The sequence below is a fragment of the Lepidochelys kempii genome, chromosome 5 (assembly GCF_965140285.1).
Source record: "Lepidochelys kempii isolate rLepKem1 chromosome 5, rLepKem1.hap1, whole genome shotgun sequence".
Classification (NCBI taxonomy): domain Eukaryota; kingdom Metazoa; phylum Chordata; order Testudines; family Cheloniidae; genus Lepidochelys; species Lepidochelys kempii.
In genome coordinates, this window is record NC_136384.1 from 75,891,150 (window position 1) to 75,918,220 (window position 27,071).

Here is a 27,071-nt window from a genome sequence, read left to right on the forward strand (position 1 = left end):
GTTCAACTACAGGCTGAGCAAGTGCAGAATGGTGGTAGAATGTGCATTTGGACGTTTAAAGGCGCGCTGGCGCAGTTTACTGACTCGCTTAGACCTCAGCGAAACCAATATTCCCACTGTTATTACTGCTTGCTGTGTGCTCCACAATATCTGTGAGAGTAAGAGGGAGACGTTTATGGCGGGGTGGGAGGTTGAGGCAAATCGCCTGGCTGCTGGTTACGTGCAGCCAGACACCAGGGCGGTTAGAAGAGCACAGGAGGGCGCGGTACGCATCAGAGAAGCTTTGAAAACCAGTTTCATGACTGGCCAGGCTACGGTGTGAAAGTTCTGTTTGTTTCTCCTTGATGAAACCCCCCGCCCCTTGGTTCACTCTACTTCCCTGTAAGCTAACCACCCGCCCCTTCTCCCTTCAATCACCGCTTGCGGTGTCACGAAGTCATCGTTGCTTCACATTCATGCATTCTTTATTCATTCATCACACAAATAGGGGGATGACTACCAAGGTAGCCCAGGAGGGGTGGTGGAGGAGGGAAGGAAAATGCCACACAGCACTTTAAGCACAGCACATTAAAAGTTTACAACTTTAAAATGTATTGAATGACAGCCTTCTTTTTTTGGGGCAATCCTCTGTGTTGGAGTGGCTGGTTGGCCGGAGGCCCCCGCACTGCGTTCTTGGGCGTCTGGGTGTGGAGGCTATGGAACTTGGGGAGGAGGGCGGTTGGTTACACAGGGGCTGTAGTGGCAGTCTGTGCTCCAGCTGCCTTTGCTGCAGCTCAGCCATACACTGGAGCATACTGGTTTGATCCTCCAGCAGCCTCAGCATTGAATCCTGCCTCCTCTCATCACGCTGCCGCCACATTTGAGCTTCAGCCCTGTCTTCAGCCCGCCACTTACTCTCTTCAGCCCACCACCTCTCCTCCCGGTCATTTTGTGCTTTCCTGCACTCTGACATTATTTGCCTCCACGCATTCGTCTGTGCTCTGTCCGTGTGGGAGGACAGCATGAGCTCGGAGAACATTTCATCGCGAGTGCGTTTTTCTTTCTTTCTAAGCTTCACTAGCCTCTGGGAAGGAGAAGATCCTGTGATCATTGAAACACATGCAGCTGGTGGAGAAAAAAAAAAGGGACAGCGGTATTTAAAAAGACACATTTTATAAAACAGTGGCTACACTCTTTCAGGGTAAACCTTGCTGTTAACATTACGTACATAGCACATGTGCTTTTGTTACAAGGTCCCATTTTGCCTCCTCCCACCGCGTGACTACCCCCTCAACCTTCCCCCCTCCCTGTGGCTAACAGCGGAGAACATTTCTGTTTAGCCACAGGCAAACAGCCCAGCAGGAATGGGCTCCTCTGAGTGTCCCCTGAAGAAAAGCACTCTATCTCACTCTCCTGAGGATAACACAGAGAGATAAAGAACGGATGTTGTTTGAATGCCAGCAAACATACACTGCAATGCTTTGTTCTACAATGATTCCCGAGTATGTGTTACTGGCCTGGAGTGGTAAAGTGTCCTACCATGAAGGATGCAATAAGGTTGCCCTCCCCAGAAACCTTTTGCAAAGGCTTTAGGAGTACATCTAGGAGAACCGCGAATGCCAGGGCAAAGTAATCCTTTCACATGCTTGCTTTTAAACCATGTATAGTATTTTAAAGGGTACACTCACCAGAGGTCCCTTCTCCGCCTGCCGGGTCCAGGAGGCAGCCTTGGGTGGGTTTGGGGGGTACTGGCTCCAGGTCCAGGGTGAGAAACAGTTCCTGGCTGTTGGGAAAACCGGTTTCTCCGCTTGCTTGCTGTGAGCTATCTACAACCTCATCATCATCATCATCATCTTCTTCGTCCCCAAAACCTGCTTCCGTGTTGCCTCCATCTTCATTGAAGGAGTCAAACAACACGGCTGGGGTAGTGGTGGCTGAACCCCCTAAAATGGCATGCAGCTCATCATAGAAGCGGCATGTTTGGGGCTCTGACCCGGAGTGGCCGTTCGCCTCTCTGGTTTTCTGGTAGGCTTGCCTCAGCTCCTTCAGTTTCACGCGACACTGCTTCGGGTCCCTGTTATGGCCTCTGTCCTTCATGCCCTGGGAGATTTTCACAAAGGTTTTGGCATTTCGAAAACTGGAACGGAGTTCTGATAGCACGGATTCCTCTCCCCAAACAGCGATCAGATCCCGTACCTCCCGTTCGGTCCATGCTGGAGTTCTTTTGCGATTCTGGGACTCCATCATGGTCACCTGTGCTGATGAGCTCTGCATGGTCACCTGCAGCTTGCCACGCTGGCCAAACAGGAAATGAGATTCAAAAGTTCGCGGTTCTTTTCCTGTCTACCTGGCCAGTGCATCTGAGTTGAGAGTGCTGTCCAGAGCGATCACAATGGAGCACTCTGGGATAGCTCCCGGAGGCCAACACCATCGAATTGTGTCCACAGTACCCCAAATTCGAGCCGGCAAGGTCGATTTAAGCGCTAATCCACTTGTCAGGGGTGGAGTAAGGAAATCGATTTTAAGAGCCCTTTAAGTCGAAATAAAGGGCTTCATTGTGTGGACGGGTGCAGGTTTACATCGATTTAACGCTGCTAAATTCAACCTAGGAATTGTAGAAAAGGGAAAAGTAGAAGCACTTGTTAAACTGTTACTTCTTAAGCAGCAAGAGAATCTTACAGCAGTAACCCTTTCCCCTGGAAACAGTCTGATGAAGAAGGCACTCTAATCTTATAAAGTGAACAACACCAAAACTAGAAAAGAGTACGTGAATAAATCACAGCACTGTGACTAATATCTTCTGAAAAAGAACCCAATGCAAACATTCATCTCCCTGCCACTGTCCAAAGGAAGAGGTTATATGAGATGATTGATGTAAAAAATGAATTTACTTCATGTAAAATACTTAGAAGTATGACAACATGATCTGTTTTAACACAGCTTACATTATAAGAAAGCAATAGAAAAGGTAGCAAATGTCATCCAAAGCCGCAGGCTAAAGTTCTGCAACACAGAGTACAGAAGAAATGAACACAGTAAGCTTCTTGCCTCTCTGTTTCAGAGAAAGATAAATATTTTGCAAAATGGTTGACTGTTCAGAACCACCCTATCAAATATCTGAGTGTTTATACATTCTATACTTAAGATGTAAGCCCTGCTATTTTGGCTCTTTTATACCACTGTGGCTGCATAAGGGGACCAGAACCCAGGCAAACCTTCCTGCAAGGGATTCCCATCATGTAGGGGCAGTGGGTGAAATCCTGGCCCTATGAAAGTTAACAGGAATTTTGTGATTGATTTCAATTAAGCCAAGATTTGATCCAGTGTTGCCACAAATCTAACAATCTCCATATGGAGGTATGCAGATGGTTCTGTCAAGGATGAGAAAGAGGGATTGGAGGTAGGAGGGAATGAGACTGGAGTGCATAGCACTTTGGTTATTCTGGACTGCAGGACAGTTCTATAGGGAGCTATCAGTTAGAGCTCATGGCCTGGCATATTAGAAACTTTCACTGAGAGAAGGACTGGTAGCCAGGCCACTTATATACAGACCTTTAACAGTATAGTTGTCATGTACTAAACATGCCAAATAAAATGCTAGCTTCTTTCAGAGCTGTTTGTGTGTCATTCACGTAAATGAGTTTGTTCCAGTTAAGGAATGACTCATTAAAATAATGTTCATTATTAACTACAGATTACAAATATTCAGCATTGTGCATGCATAAATAAAAATAATTAACAAAGGTATTCACTTCCTACTGTACTAACCTCAAGAACATTATCATCATTTTGTGGTCTTCTTTTTTTAGAAATAGTTTTGATTACAAAATAGAAGATGATTATTTCAAATTCTCATCTGACTTTCTTTTCCTGACACATTCTTTCTGAACTGCTAGTAGAAGCTCATCTTCAACCTCAAGTGAAATGTACTAATGAAAAACTTACATGAAAGTAACAGACTTTGTACTGCTTTTAAAGTTGTTACTAACTTCCTGAATCAGTCATCTTCTGTTCTCTGAAGAGGGTTTTTGTTTTGTTTTTCAAAGTCTGAGCAAAAACAGCATAGATATTTTTAACAGCAAAGCAATGTATAAAGTACACTTTTTTCTAAGTATTAAAAGAAATTGTGTGGGTTTTTTTGTACTGGCTGTAGCATCAAACTGGCAAGAGCTAAGAATTTAAATTTGGCAGAGTCCAATAATAAATTCCTGAATTAATAAATAATACTAATATGTAGCATTTATAGTGATTTACATCTTCAAAATGCAGTATTTGCAATGTATTGCTATCAAACATAAAAATAAACTTATTTTTTTAGTGCACTAAGCAGATATAACTCTAAATATGTACAGGGAGCACATCTATTGAATAAGATTATTCCAATTTTCAGACAATAACAGCACTTTAAAGTGTTCCAGTTGTAAACATGCCATTTAGTATTCCAGTTAGGTCTAGATCAGGGGTCTCAAACACGCAGCCCACGGGGTTTTTTCATGCGGCCCACCAAGCTCCCCGCGCCCCCCTGCCTACCCCGTGGTGCCGCGAGCCCCGCGCTGCTCCCTGAAGTGTCCGGAACCATATTCCTGCAGCCCCGGGGGTGGGGGAGGCAGAAGGCTCCGTGCATTGCACCCTCCTCCAGGTACCTCCCCCACAGGTCCCATTGGCCGGGAACGGGGAACCATGGCCAATGGGAGCTTCGGGGAGGTACCTGGAGGAGCGGCAAGAGCAGCACGTGGAGCCTTTTGCGCCTTGTCCCTCAGGGACGTGGTTCTGGCTGCTTCCTGGAGCAGAGCAGAGTGGCATGGGGCCAGGGCAGGCAGGCAGTGAGGAAGGGGAAGGGGTGGGAAGAGGCAGGGCAGGGGCGGGGCCTCATGGAAGGGGTGGAGTGGGGGCGGGGGCAGCAAGGGGGGATGTCAGTGATGCAGCCCTTGGGCCAATGGACTGGTCCTCATGTGGTCCTCGTGATCATTTGAGTTTCAGACCCCTGATCTAGATTAATAAAGCAACTGTTAATAAATCTAACCCTTGTTTCATTCTTGTGTTCTGATATCCTGACTTCTTCTCTTTCTAAAATTAAATACTTGTGAGTGGAAGATAGGATTATTTTGCATGAGCACCATTATCCCACAGCACATCGTGTTGTCAGTCATATATGTGTCACACATCTGTAGTGAACAGAGTTTAAAGAACTATGGTGACATGATTACCACACCTTTAATGTCTGGAAGATTCTGGGTTGTCTGAGTTCAAAAGATTTATCAGTTGATATCAGCTGAAGCTGGAGTTGGTTTGAGACTGAACCCAGGAATTAAGTGGGGTTGATGTAATTTGTAAAGAAGGACCTTTTCTAATGATATTTTTTGTTTTTTACTGTTTTGTTGTTCTGATCCAATTAAAGTCAGTGTAGTACATTACAAAACTTACTGGTTTCTGGAGCCATAATAAAATCACTAGTGCTGAGGATGAGATCATTTTGGTGGGATTAATTGACAGGACATTTTTGATGGGATCTTTGTGATGGAATTCTTTCAGAAACAACAGAGTGATCAGTGTGACAGCCATGAAGGAAACATCTCTAAAAGAAAGGAGGAGAAAGAAAGGAAAAAAATAATCATGCATGAAAAAATGAACTATTTCCACTTTGATGAAAAAGGGTAAAGATTTTTAAGATTATGTACAAAGACTTCAGCAGTATTTGTTTTCAGTGATATTGAAAAGTCACTATTTTCCCCCCTAACACTTCTTAGGAAAGGGATATTTGCATTCTCAAAAGATGTATGTGTTCCGTTTAAAAACTAGGTGATATTAACTGGGGGGTATTGACTTAGATGCTTAAAGAACTATAAACCCCCAACAAACTTGAACTCCTGAAAAAGGAACTCATTCTGGAAGGAATAATGGATATAACTTTGGTGTTTTGAGTCCAGCGAGAGGAAAGTATGGCAGTGTGAGAGAATACCTCTACCTACACATCATATAAAGGAAGGAAAAGCCAGCCTAGATGGAAAAATGGCAAGTGTCTCTGGAACTAGGAAGAGATCAGAAAGTGGGAGGGATTCTTGTTTTGGTTGCTTTGCAATGTTACATTAACCAGATCAGTAGTTTGTTTTGTTTAGAACATAAGAATGGCCATACTGGGTCAGGCGAATGGTCCATCTAGCCCAGTATCCTGTCTTCCCCCAGTGGCTGGTGCCAGATGCTTCCGAGGGAATGAACAGAACATGCCAATTTATCATGCAGTATTCAAGTATTCAGTATCCAAGTGGACGTACCATGGATTTATATAGTGGCATTACATGTTCTGCCTTATCTATTCTTTTTCAAAAGGATCTTAATATTCTGTTAGCTTTTTTTGACTGCTGCTGCACATTGAGTAGATGTTTTCAGAGAACTAGCCACAGTCACTCCAATATCTTTCTTGAGTGGTAACATTTAGTTGACCTCACCATTTTGTATTTATAGTTGGGATTAAGTTTCTAATGTGCATTACTTAGCATTTATCAATATTGACTTTCATCTGACATTTTCTTGATGAGTCACCCAGTTTTGCGAGATCCCTTTGTAACTCTTTGCAGTCAGCTTTGGACTTAACTATCTTGAGTAATTTTGTATCATCTGCAAACTTTGTCACCTTGCTGTTTACCCCATTTGCCCAGATCATTTATGAATATGTTGAACAGCATTGGTCTTAGTACAGATCCTTGGCAGGCCCTACTATTTACCTGTCTCCACTGTGAAAACTGACCAGTTATTCCTAACCTTTGTTTCCTATCTTTTAACCAATTACTGATCCATGAGTTGATCTTTCCTCTTATCCCAGGATTCCTTACTTTGCTTAAGAGCCTTTGGTGCGGGACTTTCTTGTCCACATGTTTGCTGAAACCCTCAATGAATCCTAACAGATTTGTGAGATATGATTTCCTTGTACAAAAGTTGTGTTGACTCTTCCCCAACATATCATGTTCATCTATGTGTCTGATAATTCTGTTTACTATAGTTTCAACCAGTTTGCCTGGTACTGAAGTCAGGCTTCCCATCCTGTAATTACCAGGATTGCCTAAAAAGAATGGCTTATGCATGGGAATCTCCCTCTCATTCTCTGCAATGAAGACGGATGCACAGAATTAATTTAGCTTCTCTGCAATGGCCTTATTTTCCTTGTGTTTAAATGAGGTGAAGTGCAGGAGCTGGGTAAAAAGAGATGATATGTAAGCTGGGCTTCTTTTGCCACAGAGGGGAAATAATACAACAAAAGGAGTAATTTTTCCTCCAACAGCATTTTTGCCCAGCTGTGTGAATAGGGAAGGATCTGTTATACAAATTACGCCTGTCCATAATAAGACGCTTGTTACTTAAACCACTCCCCAGAACTCTTTGTTGTGAAGAACAAGACTGAAATACTCCATGTTAGATTAAACAGAACAGAAATAATGTGAGCATGAGAATGGAAACTGATACAGGAGCTACAGTATCTGAAGAACACATGCAAAAATTGCTAACATAACAGTAGGAGAAATTAAAGCTGTGTTGAAAAACTAATCAAGGGGAGATGATAGTATAAGGATATCTGTAGGTACATCAAGTATGAAAGCGTATGTTTGCCATTGCCACTAAATGTACAGAGAAAAAGGGTCCTTTACTAATTGGCAGAAACTGGAGAACCATGCATTACATAACAGATTTTGTGTCAAATTTGGAGAAAAACAGAGATCTGTTTGGTTGTTTCTTTTTTAATACAGACAAGGTTTTAGTAAAAGGTATAATAATACTACTGTTGAGATTGGTAGTGATTATAAATTCACCATAAGTAGGTGGCCTCCCCCAACCTATTTTAATATTTACTCAGTGTTGCCAATTCTCATGATTTTGTCATGATTCTCATGATAATTATCGTGGCCCTTAAAGCCCGAACTTCTGGAGTCAAGTGGATATGTGATGATATGTGATGATTTCAGCCTTCATTCTTAAAGATAAAGTAGGGCTTTTCCATTAATCACAGTTAATGCCTGTGATGAACTGAAAACCAAATTAACATGTTAATTTTTTTAACTGTGTTAATTGCATACTTCTGGGCTGGGAGAGAGGCATCGACTGTGGAGGGACCTGAATGTGTGCGGTCAGGCACAGTAACCCAATCCGCCTCCAGAGGGTGAGAAGAGGAGAGCAGAGAAGAGGAAGTGGTTCCCAGCCTGGCTCCGGTGAGAAGTAGGGATCCTGGCCATGCAATGCCCCATTGACCCCACCCAGTCCCTCGTTCCATGCCATGCCTCATTACCGATGGCTGGCCCCTTGCTCTGAGGACCAACACCCCACCCCTCTGCACCATGCCCCATCGCTCCTGATCAGCCCCTCGCTCCAGGGGGTACCCCATAGAAAACAGGGGCCTGGTGAACTCAGCCTCCCTGCACCAACCTCTCCTCCCCTGCCACATGCCAAGTCCCTGAGGTAAAATCCACCCTCTGTTGCAAACAAGGGCTCACTCAGCTGAAGGGAACCCACCTAGCTCAGTAAAAGGAGGCGAGCCTGGTGAGCCCAGTACCAGAAATCAGCCTTCCAGAAGCAGAGCAAGACTCCTCCCTCACCATCATGCTTCATTGCTTGCTTCCCCCTGAACACTGAATGCAGGTTTCTAAGATGAAACTCTCTTCCTTTTTGGAAAGTATGCAAGTCTGGGAAGCTTAGAAACCCAACCCAACAGGAGTAGCATCAAGAATCCACCCTTCTCCTGCACAACTCACACCCCTCCCCCTTCAGAATACTGACTTTCTGAGATAAAAAAAATCCTTCCCCTTCCATAAGCCACGACTCCTCTACAGAAGGAAGAAGAAGTAGGCCTGAGTACACTTGTAGGCTCTAAAGTTTTACATTGTTTTATTTTTGAGTGAAGTTCTATAAAAAAATAGTACTACATTTGTAAGTTCAACTTTCATGATAACGATTGCACTACATTACGTGTATGAGGTGAATTGAAATACCATTCTTTTGTTTCTTTTTTACAGTGCAAATATTTGTAATAAAAAATAATAATATAAAGCGAGCAGTGAATACTTTGTATGTTGTGTTGCAATTGAAATCATATATTTGAAAACGTAGAAAACATCCAAAAATATTTAAATAAATAATATTCTATTATTAACAGTGGGATTAAAACTGCGATTAATCGCGATTAATTTTTTTCATCACTTGACAGCCCTAAGAAAAAGTAAGTTTCTAGCCTTCATGGCTGCGGCGAAAGCTTCAAAATGTGACCCTTGTGCACTCTAAAGGCTCAGAAAGCAGGAGAAAATAAAAAGAACAACAAATCTACTATCTTTATGTAATCTTATGATTTTTGGTGAGCCTGATTTAGGATTTTTGAACATTTGGTGTAGTCAATACTGTTTACTTATATGGGGAATGTGAGATTGGTGTACATGAACACCATTACTCACAGCACCTACTGCAAACCAGGCATACTTTACATGTGCTCTAGTGTTTTTATGGTCTTCTATTGGTTGGTATAGACAGGTGCCCTGTGACAGAATGCACCCCTGTATTCACACCCTACACATTATTGTACTAATTTTTGTACAAGGCATGCCTTGTGATGTATCATTTGAAAACTCATAATTTGCTGATTAGTAATATTATGGTAAAATGCATGTAGCAATATGATGTTTAAACTTATGAACATAAGCTGAAATCATGATGTTTCCCAGATAAGTCTGGGGCGTAGCTAAAAAACACACCGCTGATTGACATAAGTTTCACCAGCACAACTGCTCAGCACTATGTCAGTAGGAGAGGCGCTCCTACCAACATAGCTAACATTGCTCGTTGGGAGTGGTTTAATTATGCTGACAGGAGAGCTCTGTCCTGCTGGCAAAGAGTGGCTACACGGGAGACCTTACAGCGGCACAGCTGTAGTGGTTCAACTGTGCGCTGTAAAGTCTGTAGTGTAGACATGGCCTAAACCAGTTTATAAAAGATAAAGGGCAAACAGATGCCCCAGCCAGGTGTCAACAAACTGATGCACCATCACCTATCAAGTGGCCGTTCTTTGTCAAGTAAGGGGGAGCGGCAAGGAGATCTACATCTTGGAACAGAAGCAGCATGAGGTCTCATTCCTCCGCCAGACCCTGTCTGTTGATTGTCAACTGGAAATACTTTTTCAAAGAGGGACTGACACTATAAAAAGGAGGGGCAAACACCCCAGGACAACCCTCTCTCGCTCTCTCTGCCCATCTCTTTTTTACACTTGCTATCTGGTTACCCTAGACACAGGAAGCATTTTTCCCCATTTATATCCCTCCAATAGTTCCAGGGCCCTTCTAGCAGACGCGGAGCTTTCAGTGTGTGGCACATGGAACGAGAGAGACTTCAGAGGTTTGGAAGTGGGTTTTCTAATAACTCTTAACAGCACAGCAACAGCCGCCACTGACAGAGATAAAAAGAAAAGGAGGACTTGTGGCACCTTAGAGACTAACAGCGGATGCCTCCGATGAAGTGAGCTGTAGCTCAGGAAAGCTCATGCTCAAATACATTGGTTAGTCTCTAAGGTGCCACAAGTCCTCCTTTTCTTTTTGGGAATACAGACTAACACGGCTGCTACTCTGAAACCTGACAGAGATACTTTCAAATCGCGCCCTCTGGTTAACCCCTCCCCCCCAGGCTGGGTCAATCCGCACGGGAAAAACACCGATGCGGCAACGCCACCGCCACTGCGCTTGTTAACCGCACAAGCGAGCGCGCCCCGCTGTGACGCTCCCGTTCCATCCCCTTAACGTCGCCCTCGGGTGCCCACTCGCAGCTCTGGCGGAACAGCGACAGCAGCATCAAAATCTCTAGTGAGCATGCGTACACACCCCATCCATACTTCCCTGGACAACCAGCCTCCCCCGACGTTCCTTTCTCCGTAAGTTTACTTCCACGCACGCGCAGAGAACACCTTCCGCCGCACATCCAGTCTCTGGGTAGGGCTGGCACACTCGCCGCTACAGGAAAGCCTATGACGTCACTAGAGCAGAGTCTCGCGATATTTCGTTTTTGTTCTGTTCCGCTGGTGCCGGCGGAGGCGGTGAGCACGGTGGAAGGGGGGCTGCGTTTGTGACCCGCCCTGCGGGGAGGCGGGGTTGTGAGGCCCCGCCCCGAGCTATGTGCCACCGCCTTCGCCGCTTGCAGGACCGAGAGCGGCCGAGCGGCTGTGGAGCCTTCGCTGCCGCCCCGGCGGCCGGACCGTGAGCCTGGCGCCCGGACGCCTGCAGTGAGGCCAGCCGGGCCCCGCGTTCTCTGCGCCATGAATCTGCACCAGGTGCTGACCGGCGCCGTGAACCCCGGGGACAACTGCTTCTCCGTGGGGAGCCTCCACGAGCAGCCGCTCACGGTGAGTGCCGGGCCGGGCTGCCCAGCTGTCCCGAGCCACCCGCTGGCGGGGCCTCTGCAGTCTGCCGGGCAGCCCCCCGCGTGCCCAGGGCTACTCCCGGGTGCTGACCGCCCCCCCCCCCGGGCCCAGGGCCCCCCGCTTCCCACTCGCTCCGTCCTGTCCTCCCGCTGGGGACGAGACTCCTCTTCTCCCGGCCCCGTCCGTCCTGCACCCACACAGGGTGGCCTGAACTAGCCGGGAACCAGGTCGCTAGCTGGTTGCGTCCGGGAGGGGTGGGATTGGCATGGGCTGGTTCAGGTGCACAGGGGACACATGACACGAGAGGCGGGGGAGCAGCGCAGCGCAGCTGATGAGATCAAAGTGCTGCGAAAGTGTGATGAGTAGGGACGCTTCATTTCTTGCGCTTCTGTTGCGGCTGTTAATATTATCGTACAATAGCGCACACCCACGGTGTGCTAGGCACTGTCCACGTACACACGCAGGATGACACACTACATAGTTTAAGGCCTGTAGTACACCTGTTCAGAACTCGTATTGGGGGGAGAAGTATCCACACCCTTTTTAAGATCATGGTTAATGATGCTTGTGGTGAAAAAGCTATAAGCAATAAATATATATAAATGTGAGCAATGGCATGTTAAAATACATGTAACATAGTGTCTTTCAAGTGTCTTTTCAGTTTGCAAGGGTAAGTATGTGGTGCCTTAAGAAAATGAATCTACATGTTAGATTTCATAAATGTCACCTTGAAAACATGAGTAAAATATTTTAAAGTCCTTACACTGACATAAGCTAACAGTTGAGTTTTATTTCATTTTGAGTAGATGACACTAATGGCAAGTGAGCACTACAGCGCTACATCGGTGCAGTTGCACATCTGTAGTGCATCTGGTGAAGACTTGTTATGCTGACAGGAGAGCCCTCTCCCGTGGTCATAATTACTCCATCTTGGCGAGAAGTAGAAGCTGTGTTGTTTGGGAGAGCGTCTCGCTGACATAGAGCCAGTGTGGACAGTGTGAAATTTGCATCACTCGGGGGTGCGCGTGAGGCTTTTTCACATCACTGAGCGAGTAAATTAGATTGACTTAAGCATTAGTCTAACACGGCTATCCCTTTGATACTTAGGCATTAGTGTAGACCTGCCCTAAGAGATATATTAGAGGTCCTTGAGAGTGGCAAAGAAAAAAACCCTTGAAGATAGAGCTATTTTTAGCACATTTAAAGTTCAGAAAGGCACTTTTTTTTTTGTTTGTTTTTGCTGCATAGTAACTCTGAATTATGTTCTAAAATCTTGATGTTAAAGCTAATATTTCTGAACTTCCTGTTTGTATGCACCCTGCTGCTGGGAAGTAACTGTGCATAGCACTTTAAGTACATATTAGGCTTCTGTACAGTTTTTAATTTTTGTTCATAAGAAGGATTTTTCTCTTTTATCCTTTCACTCTCCAAAGCCCACTATTCTACCTTCCCTTTGTTGAGTGGAGTGACTAGTTTTATATGAGTTTTGTTTGTCTTTAAACTTGAATAAGTATTCTCATCATAATAGACTATGGAGTTCAAAAGACTCAATCTTCAGTCTAAATGTAAACTATTCTCTTCTATTTCTCTTCTCTCCCTGGTTTGGCTCCCTCTTTCTTGGGGTGCCTCATCAGCTGAGTATCTTATCCTCATTCTTTTCCTATCTTTTCACATGAAATGATGCTGTGGTATTGTTGTTGTGCTTAAGTCTTTGTCTGGATGAAATTGTCAGGAACCTAGTCAGTTTTGCTTGGTACACAGTGTATCAGAAGGGGCCCAAAGTAGAATTTAGCAGATTTGTCAGTTTTGCTCTGGAGCAGCAGCACCCAAGATAGTGCTATAAACTGTGGGATATCTTCAGTCTTGCACCCAGTTTAACTTACTGCCTAATTTGTTGGAGAACGATTGCTAGACTCATTTTTAATCTTTGTTTGTGGATACTCGGCACACTCCTGTGCTCCTTTGCTGAGTTTTTTAACAACGACAACATTGGAAAACAAAATACTTGTTCACTATCTGACACCGTGATCATCCTGCAAGGAGTTCCATCTGGGAGGCCTCTATTGAAGTAATGCGGGCTCCATGTCATCACAGGAATTTTCCTGAGTAGTTGCAGATTCAGAACTGCAAGTTGCTGCTCAAAAGAGGAAGTAATCAGAATAAAGCTTTGTTATAGACAGTCAGCTCAATCAATTTGGGGGGAAAAAAAAAGTTAAAAGTAGCTTACAGTACTACACCTGCTTTTGGATCCAACTTTCAGATTTCCATATTTGTTTAAATGTTTCTCTACCTATTGTGCTGTGTGCGACTCACAAGCAGCATGAAACTGTACGTGAAAAACAGTGTAATTTCCTTTACAGCAAAGTGACATTAATTGTGTAAAGTAAAGAAGCGAGACAAATAGAGAATTATCTTATCTTTTAATTATACTAAAGTTTAGATCTGTCTTGTAATAACATTAGGTTCCTTTTTTAAAACTTCAGGTTATCAGGATCACTTCCATAGAATGACTGCTGAGCAATTCTGTCCAGTATTGCAGCCTGTCTGATTAGAAGAGTGTGTAGAACTCTATAATGACCTGGAAGTGGTAGCTTTCTCTTGAGAGGGAGGAATATGCCAAACAGTACTGTTTTGAGTAATACTACCTTGAGAGACCTTTATTTACAAGAGCAGTTTTGACACAAATATAATCATAGAAATTCCTATATGTGCATTAAATCTTTTATATATTTGTGGTGTGCAGGAAAGCATATTACTAATGGAATGTTTAGTCAGTAGTCTCAAACCCCGAGAACAAAAATGTCCTTCATTGACTTTGGGGGGGGGGGGGATGTTGTGGTGGTTCTCATGATGTACAACTTAATCAGATTTCTCCACACCTATTTGAACAAGCACAAAAAAGGTACTGTAAATAAGCTGAGTTGAGTTGATCCCACTAGTTACTTTTCTACAAAGAAATGTCTTATCTTTCAATTGATGTATAAGGGTTGGAATGTAGCCATTCTTCTATGCTTAGTTAGGTCACTACCAGTTAGTGCTTATACCATGATCACTTAGAAATGAAGAGTTAAATGTGTGGGAGGTATGAAGCTTTACTTGAATTTTTAATTAACCATTGGAAGTTTTTAAAATGGCTGCAAATAGAAGTAGCTCACAAATGCTATTTTTTTTGTACAAATTGTGTTTAGTCCATAGACAGTGTTCTTCTAACCCTTCCACTCTACCCCAAAAAAATCTTCATGTTAACTGTCAAAATAGAACTAAAAGACTACCTATGTTGTTTAGAAGAGATTTCAGGAAAATGGCCTTGGTGATAATACAGAAGCATAAATTCTAGTCAGCCTCAAGTTTGGACCTCCATCATACTAGCAGTACAGAAACAATATTGTAGTTGTGACTCAAACATCTGGACCCCCCTGATGGATTATACTCTAGTTCATGGGTTCTCAATACAAGTCTTCCTCGACTTGTATCCGCCTAGTGTTAGTGATTCAAAACCTAGTAAGTTCTACTGAACATGAATTTCTGAGCACTTTTGTTTTTCAGTTGTCTTGCATGTGATAAGTGAGAATATGTGCACCTTAGAACATGCTGTTTGCTGATGACTTGGTGATATATGCAGAAGATTAAGACTGTAAGCCAACTTTGAACAGTGGCAACATAGTTTTGAGCAGGCTGGACTTCACTTTAGTCATACCAACATTCACTCTATGAGAACTGAAGGAGGACTCAGCATAAAAGATATCACGGGGAGAAAGAGAATTTAAATATCTAGAATCAGTGGTTACTGACAATGGTGCCCTCCAGAATGATGCCTGGCATCGTACTAAAGTTGCTCGGTGCAAATGGTAGGAGCTGACCCAAGTTCTTTATGATAACTTTATTGGCATCTTTTTAAGAGTGGTCAAATCACAGTTTTATACAATCGTAATGTACAGAACAGGGAGTTGGCCAGCCACTAGAAAAGTAATGGGTATGTTGTCCAAATGAAGCTGTTGAGATGGTTGGAGACTGTGATAGAAAACGAAATGATGTAAAGGATCTAATAAAGGTTGCTCCAATTGAAGACAAGTTGAGGGAGGCTATGCTACGTGGATATGGGCATATCCGGCGGAGACCTGAGAGCTATGTTGGTAAGATGTCTGTTGCAGTGATCTTCCCCTGGTTGTCTTCTGTCAATGACCAAAGTCTTGGTATATGGACTGGATATCAGTGGACATTGGAGAGACCAGACTGCATTACAGCCTAGAATTCTATCATGAATTTTGGAAGAAGGCTATAAAAGTTACTGACCTAAAATAAGGAAGTGGCAAGAAAGGAGACAACTTGTGAAGCCTAATGTATATTTGCTATTTTTAGCTTCGGTACACTTAAGATGAGAATTGAGTACTAGAATACAGAGAGTATATACTATCATTGTTACTACTAATTCTCTGTTGTTTTAGAGCAGGAGTTCTCAAACTTGGGGTTGGGGCCCCTCATGGGGTCTCAAGGTTATTACATGGGGGGTCACGAGCTGTCAGCCTCCACCCCAAATCCCGTTTTGCCTCCAGCATTTGTAATAGTGTAAAATATATTAAAAAGTGTTTTTAATTTATAAGGGGGGATCACATTCAGAGGCTTGCTCTGTGAAAGGGGTCATCAGTAAAAAAAAGTTTGAGAGCTACTGTTTTAGAGCCCACGAGTATGTAAGCCAACAAGTAAGGCACTTCACCGAAATGCTACCTACTTGGCTTTTTCTCACATCTACAGTTTAAAGCAACTTGACCTGTAAGTTTACGTATTACCTCCCACAATTGTTGTGGATGCTACTTTAATATCTGAAGCATTGTTCAAGGTGTTGCCTCAAATTGTGTAATCAATACAGTCACCGCTGTCTTTGTTGAATGGCTTTGCAGATGTTTGTTTACTTATTTCTGCTTTCATGACTCTTACAGTCCTTTAAAAATATTTATACTGTGCTAACTCCTACTTTTGTGTAGTGAGTTTACAGTTGTTGACTCTACAATGTTTAAAAATAGTTTAAACTAGAGTTTGGAGGAACTTCGGAAGTTCTAATGGTCATTACGAAATTTCAGGGAAGTATAAAGAGCAGATGACTTGGTAATATGCATATTATATATTTCTCTACTCTAATGCTGGTACTTTACTGGAGAAGAAACTTCTCTTCCATTATGTTTTCTCTTAATTATTGGAATGGTCACTTAAAGAAAATATTGTTGGTGTGGCTCCATTTATTTAGTCATTTCTTTCAAAGATATATTTTTACAAACTTGTTTATTAAAGTTAAGATGTCAGGTTTAAAATGTAATACATTTTGGAGGAAAGAGTATACTGCAGCAATTAATACAATCTCATGAAATATTTTTTTATCACTAGAAAAAGAGAGGTAATAAATACTGCAAGGTAAATGTTTACTTTCTTGCCTGACATTGGGTGTGAGCAGAAAAACATAAAATAAAAAATGTACACGTAATTACCGTATGGTTGAGGAGAACCGTTTAATAAATAGCCTTGCCTGAAATCTGTCCAATAGTTCTTCATCATGACTGAGCTTTGGAACATTAATATTATCTTTTTTATGTTTTTGAATTGTGGGACAGGGAATTTTTTAAACTTTCTTCCATACTTGGACTCATCTGTGGTGCAGGACAAGAGACAATTTTTAAGGTTAATTTTGTTCAGCCCAACAAAAATAGGTACTTCATGCCGTTTGAAAGCACAATCAATAGGGGAATTCTGGTATAAAGCTTTGTTCCTAGTTCAAGTACAGTATATTTTAAAATCTTTACACTTTTACCTGCAATACCTTTTCAGTACACTTCGGGGTTTCTTTTGGGGGGAAAAAAAAAGGGTGTGTGTGTAGGGAGGAGAATCCTCCTCAAAGATATGTACAGTATAGTTGTAGTCTGGTAATTAAGGCAGTTTTATTTTACATGCATGTAAAAAATACTTGTAAAAACTCTTTTTATAAAAGATAGCATATATACAATGGTTTGGCTTGGCATAAAGTTTCTGGTTGAGATTCTCTTGGGAATAACCTGCCTAACTCGTTGCTTGTCACGCAAAGTTACTCGTCAGTCCCATACATGTGCAGGAAAGGGGCCTTTTATTTTATGCACCATATTTCCTGATTTAGCATAAGAAATTTATTGCTTTATTAGATTAAATTTTTTATGTGCAAGTTCAGGGTTATAATTTTAAAAAAAAATTTCCTGCACATAATTCTCCCCTCTTACAGATATGTGAATGCACCAATAGAAGATTTATTTTCTTATGTTTAAGGAGTTACTTAGGTAAAGTTTCCACTTCAAAGAAAACAAAAAGAATTTTGTAGCAGTTAAATTATTGGCTGTAATAGCTTCTGATAACAGTTCTGTAAAATTGCCTTAGTGTTATCTTCAAAGGAAAACATTTGCTAATCCTCTCTCAAGAAATTTAGGATGCAGGGATAAAATAGCTGGAAGTTGGATAAGAAGCAAATAGAAAGGAGGTGAAAATCCAATACCAGATGCAAATTCATTTTTTTCAGTCTTAGGTACGCAGAAAGATGTATAATTTTCTAAATCCAGATATGTGGTGGCAAGGCATCAGCTAGTAAAATCCTTGTTTCCATAGTTCTGACTGGTTTTACCCTGTTTGCTTTTGTTCATTGGTTTTAAAAACATTGTTTAACAAACATACCAGGAGCATGATAATATCAACAATATCTGCTTGTTTCATTGAACAGACTACTCCACAAATAACCTGGGACATTTTAGTCTTTAAAGGTGAATTGAAAGGCTTTACACCTGCCAAAACTACAGTTAAAGGCTCTCTTTCCACTACAGAGACGTCGCTAACACTTAGACCTAGTTTATACTAGAAGAACCTTACTGGGATAGTCCTGCTTGTTCAGACACATGTTATACTGGCAAAAGATTGTACGGAACTGCATTCTTTATAGTATTTCAGGTGTTTATGAAGTTATTGGCTATGGTATGTGAAATGGTGAGCCCTGAACTCAGTTCTTGGCATGGAAGTCGAGGAGAAACTATCAACAACCGGTGATTCCTGTTCTTGGCTACAAAAGTTATCTTTTATGAAAACAATCAGTTGCAGACCCATAAGTACAAAAATGTGACAAGGTATGAACTGAATGATCCAGTTGAGGAACTAATTCACAAATGCAGGTAAAGTTGGGTGCATAAAAAGTGAGTGTTTGGGAGATAGTTGTATTTACGAGAATACTAAAGTAAGTCTCAAGAATACAGAGAACAGAAGATGAGGACTTGCAGCCAGAAGGAGGGCCGGAGACTCAAACCAACACCAGGAAGAAGCAGGGCTACGTGATTGGCTACCAACAGACAGACCTGTCACCAGAGCTGATATGTAGAACAGAAGAGTGTGCTTTCTGCTAGGAGCTAAGATACGGGATGTGGACCTGAGGCTGAAGACGATCCCAATGGGAGCAGGAAAGAATCCACTCATTATCCTTCATGTGGGAACAAATGATACTACTAGATTTTCACTAGAACGCATTAAGGTAGACTGGGCCATGCTGGGGAAGACACTTAACAAAATAGAGGTTAAGGTGATCTTCAGTGGAATTCTGCCTGTCCATAGAGGTGGAGAATGAAAGTGAGACAAGATTATGATGATCAGAAGATGACTCAGGCAGCACCACTTAGCCTCCATTTTGTTGTGGGATGTTTGACCATTGGGAGGCATTCACGGACAGAAGACTGTTCTCATGGGATGGATCCCTCTTGAGTAGGGAGGGAAATAGACTTTTGGGATGGAGGATGTCATACTTGATTTAAAAAAAGCTTTAAACTAGGAATTTGGGGGAGATGATGGTAGGGAGATGCTCATGTACTCTCTATGCCTGATCCTAATACTGAGCAGGAGGATAATCAAGAAAGAGAGGATACAGCAATGGAGAAAGGAACAGCAGAGGATAGGAGAATGGACATCAAGAGGAAAGATGGCATCATTGGTATTGGCATTGAGAGTACAATGACTGTACCTAATCCAGTGAGGAATCTGGGGAAAGCCAGGCAGAAACAACTAAGATGTCAATACGCCAATGAAAGGAGCCTGGGTAACAAAATGGAGGAACTAGATCTACTCCTGCAGGAAGTAAAACCAGATGATACAGGGATAACAGAAATATGGTGTAGTAGTAGTTATGACTAGGCTACATGTATTGAACAGTATGTTCTGTTCAGGAAAGACAGAAATGAAGGTAAAGGTGGTGAAGTAGCATTGTATGTTAATGATGAGGTAGACTGTAAAGAAATTAGAAGTGATGGAATGGATAAGACAGAGTCTGGGTCAACATCGCTTTGGGGAAGAAAGCTACCACAGGCTCCCCTGGGATAGTGCTTGGGGTATGCTACAGAGCCCCAGGATCCAACTTGGATATGGATAGACAGCTCTTCAACATTTTTAATTAAATAAATACTACTGGGAATTGTTTGGTTATGGGAGACTTTAACTTCCCAGATATAGATTGGAGGACAAGTGCTACTAATAATAGTAGGGCCCAGATTTTCCTGGATGGGATAGCTGAACCAACAAGAGGTGAATAGCATTTTAGATCTAGTATTGTTGAGTAGAGAGGACCTCATAGAAGAATTGGTTATAGGGGACAGCCTTGTTTTGAGTGATCATGCACTAATTCAATTTAAACTAAATGGAAGGATAAACAAAAATAGGTCTGCAATTAGGGGGTCCTTGATTTCAAAAGAGCAAACTTTAAAAAAATAAGGGAATTAAGGAAGTGGACAGGACTGAAGAACTCAAGGATCTGAATGTGGAGGAGGCTTGGAATTGGTTTAAATCAAAGATGCAGAAGCTAATGTGAAGCCTGCATCCCAAGCAAGTGGATAAAATTTGTAGGGAAGAGTTGCAGACCACACTGGATGACCAAGCATCTCAGACAGGTCATTAAGAGAGTGCCTACAGGGAATGAAAGATGGAATGGATCAGCAAGGAAAAAAACCTCTTGAAAGTCAGAAAATGAGAACTGCCAAAACCCAAGCAGAGTTGGACCTTGCAAAGGAAGTTAAAATCAATACTAAAAGGTTCTATAGTCTTTTAGAAAACAAGGAAAGAAGTGGGACTGCTAAGCACTGGGGGTAGGGGGGAGATGAACAATAATCTAGGCATGGCTGAACACCTAAACAAATACTTTGGATCAGTTTTTAATAAGGGTACTGAGTTTTTAATAAGGGTACTGAGCTTACGGGTGGTGGCAGAGGGGCTAATGAAAATAAGGATGTTGAGGCTAAACTGAAACAGCTTACTGAGATCAAATTTGGGGGCTTGGATAATCACCATCCAAGAATATTAAAGGAAATAGCACATGAAATTGCAAGCCTAATAGTAGCAATTTTTAATGATCTGTAAACTCAGGGGTCACATCCTATGACTGGAGAATTGCTACAATAGTCCTTTTTAAGAAAAGGAAAAAAAGTGATCCGTGAAACTACAGGCCAGTGAGTTTGACCTCAATTGTATGCAAGCTTTTGGAACAAATTTTGAAAGAGAAAGTAGTTAAGGATATAGAGCTGAACGGTAATTGGGATAAAATAGAACATGGCTTTACAAAAGGTAGATTGTGCCAGACCAACCTGATCTTCTTTGAGAGGATAACTGATTTTTTTAGATCCAATCTATCTGGATTTCAGAAAGCCATTTTATACTATTCCCTATGAGAAATTATTAATTAAATTGGAGAAGATTAGGATTAATATGAGAATTGAAAGGTAGGTAAGGAATTGGTTAAAGCGAGGCTACACCTGGTCATACTGAAAGGTGATCTGTCAGGCTGGACTGAGGTTGCTCTTGAAGGTTCTCAGGGATCGGTCTTAAGACCAATCTTAGTTAACATTTTCATTAATGACCTTGGCACAAAAAGTGGAAGTGTGCTAATAAAACTTGTGGATGACAAAGTTGGGAGGTGTTGTCCATATGAAGGAGGACCGAAATATTCTACAAGAATTTCTGGACGACCTTGAAAACTGTAGTAATAGAAATGGGATGAAATTTAATAGTGCAAAATGTGAGGTCATGCATTTAGGGACTAACAACAAGAAGTTTTGCTATAAGCTAAGGACTTAGTGACAGGAGGAGAAAGACCTGGGTGTATTGGTTAGTTGCAAGAGGACTGTGAGCTATAAATGTGATATGGCTATGAAAAAAGCTAATGGAATCCTAGGATGCATCAAGCGAGATATTTCCAATAGAGATAGGGCAGTGTTAATACCATTATACAAGGCACTGGTGAGACCTCATCTGGAATGCTTTGCGCTGTTCTGGTCTCACATGTTTAAGAACAATGAATTCAAACTGGAATAGGTGCAGAAAACCTGCCTTATGAGAGGAGACTCAAAGAGCTTGGCTTGTTTAGCCTAACAAAATGATGGCTGAGGGGAGATATGATTGCTTTCTATAAATACATCAGAGGGATAAATACCAGGGAGGGAGAGGAGGAGTTTAAAAGATAAGGGCCAGCGTTGACATAAGAACAAGTAGTATAAATTGGCTATCAACATGTTTAGGCTTGTAATTAGATCAATGTTTCTAATCATCAGAGGAGTCAAGTTCTGGAATAGCCTTCCAAGGGGCAAAAACCTACCTGACTTCAAGACTGAACTTGATAAGTTTATGGAGGGGATGGTAGGATGAGACTGACCACAGTGGCATGTGGTCCATCTGCAACTGCTAGTAGTGAATATCCCCAATGGCCAGAGATGGAACACTAGATAGAGAGGGGTCTGAGTTACTACAGAGAATTCTTTCCCAGGTGTGTGGCTGGTGGGTCTTGCTGACATATTCAAGGTCTAGTTTATCATTTTTGGGGTTAGAAAGGAATTTTTCCCCAGAAAGATTGGCAGAGACCCTGGGCTTTTTTCACCTTCCTCTGTAGCATGGGGTATGGGTTTAGACTAGAATAAATGATAGATTCTCTGTAACTTGGAGTCTTCAAATTGTGATTTGAGGATTTCAATAACTCAGTCAAACATTAGGAGTCTATAACAGGAGTAGGTGGGCAAGGTTCTGTGGCTTACAACGTGCAGGAGGTCAGACTATATGATCATGATGGTCACTTCTGCTCGTAAAGTCTGAGTAATATTTCTAGATTACATTCCATATATATATGCTGACATAGTTGCTTCCTCTTTGGAAAACTGTATGAAAACTTTATGCTTATTTGTAATCTGTGATTTACAAATTACCCCATCACTTCACTGTGATAATTATTATTATAACCCCAGAAAAATGTATCCGGGATCTAGTTGTTTTTGTTTGGGGGCCTTTGTGTGATAGCATAACACAATCAGGATTGAGGCTTTGTGGTGGGTGTTATACAGATGTACAGTCCTGCCATTAAGAGCTTCTATCAAGACTGAGTCAAGTTGTGGGTCTAGAAGAGAAGGAAAGGGAGAAACGTTGCAATAAAAGGAATGTGAAGTTATGCATACTTATTACGTATCTATTTGTAAATTATAAGTAGACTAGAGATACTAAAGTCTCTTCAGGCCACCTGCTAGTGTCAGCAGCAAGGTCCTGCAGCTAGCCTTCTTACCTGCTAGCTTAACACCCCTCCCACCCCCAAGAAGTCTAACAAGCAAACCTGGGCCCCAGTTGGGCCACCTGATTGGCTAAACTGCCCAATTGGCTCAGAGGATCAGCAGACTTGCTCTTAAGACCAACAAAAGAAGCAGAGTGCTGATTGCTCAAAGCATTCATCCAGGGTCACGATAGCCTTGGCCCCTGGAATTCCTCACTCCAGGTAACCTAGCTCTGACACTCAGCTCCAATTTCAGACTACCAGTTCCTGCTCTTACTACTAGGCATAAGTGCCCACATTCCGGTCTTTGACAGCTAACCATCATCAAGTGGTACTTTACTGTAGTACTCAGAGTTAAAAGCCAGAAGGGAGCACTAAATCATCTAGTCTAACATCCTGTATATCACAGGCTGCTAACATCACCCAGCATGCACATGTTAAAGCTGGTATTGTTTCACTTGTTAAAGGATTACAACCCCCAGGAGAGGGTTTGTCATTTTAGAGGTATGTGTTGAAAAGGGACTTAAAAGGAAGGTATAATAGCTGCTTTATGGAGGGATTTGGTAAGTCTTCCATGCTTCAGCATGTCTTCAGACCTTGTTCCATATACACTTGTCAAAGAAGCCACTCTCCATCTCCCAGTATATTGCCGTATTTGGCAGAGTGGAAAAGGATGAAGCAGTAAGATGCAACAGTGGATAGGTGGTAATAGAGCCTGCTGCAGTTCCACTTGCACAACAGTTTCCCTTACCGTCCTAATGCACACACTCACTGTTTTTACACACAATCATCCCCCTTCTGCTTCCCATCCCCACGGTCACCACAGGCACTTACCTTCTTTGCTTATTTTTCGTATCCGTGATCTTCCAAAGATGGAGGTCTGAACAAGATCACTCCTAGGTGAGTGTTTTTTAAAAATGGGGGGAATTTTTCTTTTCTCACCACTCATGTAAAAAGTTTTCAACCAAGTTTGAAAACGTTTAGTTGGAGAATAGTTTATCCATTCGGAATGCTGCTGCAAAGATCATTTTCCTAGCCTATCACATATGAGCCCCCCTCTTTTTTCATCTTTCCACTGGCTTCCCCTTCTCTCTCACACCAAACATAAGCTACTTGTTTTCACTTCAAAGGCTGTTCATGGCTTATGCCTGCATTACCGATCATTGCTTATTTACTCTTGAGATGTCAACTCCTGCTGGCCAATGGGTGCTAGAAAGAGGCGCATCGAGAGCAACTTTAGGTGCATTTTCACAGCAATGGAAAAAAGGCACATCCCTGATACCAGGGCAAACTTCAAGTCCCTGTTCCAAAGCACAAAGGCAATAGAGCTTCTGACATCCATTTGGTTGAGAAATGTTTTAGATGGGCAAAACTTATTTTTTTCACTCTCATTCTGAATGGTGGCTAAACATATCCGAAAAAATTAAGTCTGAGGCAAGCAACCAGCATAAATATAAATCAGCCGAAATGTTCTTTGCATTCCTTTTTTGTACATTCTTACGGTTAAAGTACAGAACTATCTGTTAGTCTATTAGATGTCTTAAAGTATGCTCTTTGTCACATCTACATAACCAAATGTGGGTCTTCATTCTTTTACTGCAGTTCTTGAGACAGACAAGACCTATGGGTTACTGACACATGAGTAGGGTCTGTTCATCGGGAGATAGGGTTGTTTTGCTTCCAGCAGCCTTAGACTTGTTCTAAAGTCCCTCAAGTTTTTGTCACTTCTGGTGCTACGATTTCTCTTTTAATTTGGCTCTTTTGAGGTACAGGAATGTCATCCAGTCAGATTGACGTGGGAAGACAAAACAAAGCATGAGGCAGAAGATGCTTCTGAGCGGTGTTCTTCCAAAAGTGCGTAGAAGATTATTTCTGCTTGTCTGGGACAAATTCCTCTTAAATGTGCTCTAGTCTCTCCTTTCAGGTGTTCATTTCAACCTGTTAACAAGGAGCAACATTGGAAGTAATCTTTTATGCTAAGCAATATTCTAAGGGGAGGCAAGTTTAAGCCACCTCATGTTACTGTCAGCACTGCATTAGTCAGCGCTTTTAGAAAGTACATACAGCACTCCACTGCAGCTTTCACTTGACTAGATCAGCATCGCACTCCCTGCTTTCAGATAAACGTTGTTGAGTGCAGAGTCGTTCAGTACTACAGATAACCCTCTTGGGGCAGGTGACGAGTACTGCCAATCAACCAGACTACTGCATAACCGTAGCTCCTCAAAACAGGTTTTGTCAAACTGAGACAGCAATAGTAAAGGAACATGAGAGGCCTGTCACCAGCAGAGCTCCCCTGTATGTGTCTGTTAGTCAAGGGGCCAAAGACCAGAGTACTCCTGCCTACACATTTGGCACTGTCAGCTTTGTGGTTAGTCAGACTCTTGGGTATGAATACTGCCCCATCAGCTTCTCTGTACAACAACCAAATAGTAGGGTCTTCCAAGAGCTGACAAGCTGAAGATTTTTCTCTGTATGTTAATTGGCAACAGCTTTCTGAAGGCTTTGTCAGCCACTAATTCTTTGGGATCAGCCATCTTTGGCTAGGCGCATTCATGTCAATATAGGGCTTACTCCTACTGTGAGGCTAGCAGAAAGCTTCAAATGTGTGGTATGTGCCAATCAGTGTAAATTTTGAATGGCAGAGAAAGTACATTGACCTCGGTCTTACACTGAACGCTATTCTAAAGATGCACTTAAACATTATATTTGATTCTCAATAATAATTAGGGCTGTCCAGTGATTTAAAAAAAAAAGTAATCATGATTAATTGCACTGTTAATAATACCATTTATTTAAATTTTTTGGATGTTTTCTACGTTTTCAAATATTGATTTCAGTTTCAACACCGAATACAAAGTGTACAGTGCTCACTTTATATTTTTGATTACAAGTATTTGCACTGTTTAAAAAAAAGCAAAATAATAGTGTTTTTCAGTTCACCTAATACAAGTACTATAGTGCAATCTCTTTATCATGAAAGTTGAACTTACAAATGTAGAATTATGTACAAAAACCCTGGATTTATTAAAAAATAAAACAAGGTAAAATTTTAGAGCGTGCAAGTCCACTCAGTCCAATCGCTGACAAACAAGTTTGTTTACATTTGCAGGAGATAATGCTGCCCACTTCTTGTTTACAATGTTGTCTGAAAATGAGAACACGTGTTCTCACGGCACTATTGTAGCTGGAGTCGCAAGATATTTGTGCCAGATGCACTAAAGATTCATATGTCTCGTCATGCTTCAACCACTATTCCATGGGATGTGCGTCCAGTCCATGCTGATGACAGGTTCTGCTCTATAACAATCACAAGTAGTGTGGATCCGACGTATGTTCATTTTCAGAGTCAGATGCTACTAGCTGAAGGTTGATTTTCTTTTTTGGTGATTTGGGTTCTGTAGTTTCCTCATCAGAGTGTTGCTCTTCTAAGACTTCTGAAAGCATGTTCCACACCTCGTCTGTCTCAGATTTTGGAAGGCACTTCAGATTCTTAAATCTTGGGTCAAGTGCTGTAGCTATCTTTAGAAATCTCACATTGGTACCTTCTTTGAATTTTGTCAAATCTGCAGTGAAAGTGTTCTTAAAATGAATAACGTGCTGGATCATCATCCGAGACTGCTATCACATGAAATATATGGCAGAATGTGGGTAAAACAGAGCAGGGGTCCTACGATTCTCCCCCGAGGAGTTCAGTCACAAATTTAATTAATGCTTTATTTTTTTAACAAGCATCAGCATGGAGCATGTCCTCTGGAATGGTGCCCGAAGCATGAAGGGGCATACAAATGTTTAGAATATCTGGCACGTAAATACCTTGGAATGCTGGCTACAAAAGTGCCAGGCAAATGCCTGTTCTCACTTTCTGGGTGACATTATAAATAAGAATCCAGCAGCATTATCTCCTGTAAATGTAAGCAAAGTTGTTTTGTCTTAGTGATTTGGCTGAACAAGAAGTAGGACTGAGTGGACTCATAGGCTTTTAAGTTTTACAGTGTTTTGTGTTTGACTGCAGTTATGTAACCAAAAAAAAATCTACATTTGTAAATTGCACTTCCATGACAAAGATTGCAAAACAGTACTTGTATGAGGTGCATTGAAAAATACTATTTCTTTTATCATTTTTTCAATGCAAATATTTGTAATAAAAAT

General features: G+C 41.9%; 2 protein-coding genes and 1 long non-coding RNA gene across 7 annotated transcripts in view; 1 reads left to right on the forward strand and 2 right to left on the reverse strand.

The window, feature by feature from the left end:
• Positions 1–370: 370 nt before the first annotated feature.
• LOC144929062 (uncharacterized) lies at positions 371–2,413 on the reverse strand. The gene is made up of 2 exons (XM_078852852.1): positions 1,668–2,413; positions 371–1,104 (listed from the first exon to the last, which is right to left on the reverse strand). Exons 1-2 carry the CDS (start codon positions 2,251–2,253, stop codon positions 584–586), a joined length of 1,107 nt encoding a protein of 368 aa, XP_078708978.1. The 5' UTR covers positions 2,254–2,413; the 3' UTR covers positions 371–583.
• A 1,483-nt stretch (positions 2,414–3,896) lies between these two features.
• Positions 3,897–11,358, reverse strand: LOC140911537 (uncharacterized). Its single transcript, XR_013635806.1, has 3 exons — positions 10,824–11,358; positions 5,404–5,554; positions 3,897–4,026 (listed from the first exon to the last, which is right to left on the reverse strand). It is a non-coding gene; the product is annotated as an uncharacterized LOC140911537 (long non-coding RNA).
• Positions 11,013–27,071, forward strand: part of DMXL1 (Dmx like 1) — a 146,007-nt gene continuing 129,948 nt past the window's right edge. For 3 of the 5 annotated variants that reach the window (XM_073344772.2, XM_073344775.2, XM_073344773.2), the window contains exon 1: positions 11,015–11,341. In XM_073344772.2, the coding sequence (XP_073200873.2) occupies positions 11,255–11,341 (87 nt within the window). In that variant the 5' untranslated portion in view covers positions 11,015–11,254. Of the gene's footprint in view, positions 11,342–27,071 lie in introns of all 5 variants that reach the window. The other 2 variants (XR_012159032.2, XM_073344776.2) reach the window with 2 other exon arrangements.

Excerpts from the sequence above, each read along its gene's own strand:
- LOC144929062 (XM_078852852.1), bottom strand. The coding sequence starts at position 2,253 with ATGCAGAGCTCATCAGCACAGGTGACCATGATGGAGTCCCAGAATCGC. Across the intron at positions 1,105-1,667 it reads AGGCGGAGAAGGGACCTCTG|CTGCATGTGTTTCAATGATC; the intron begins GTGAGTGTACCC and ends TTTCTCCACCAG.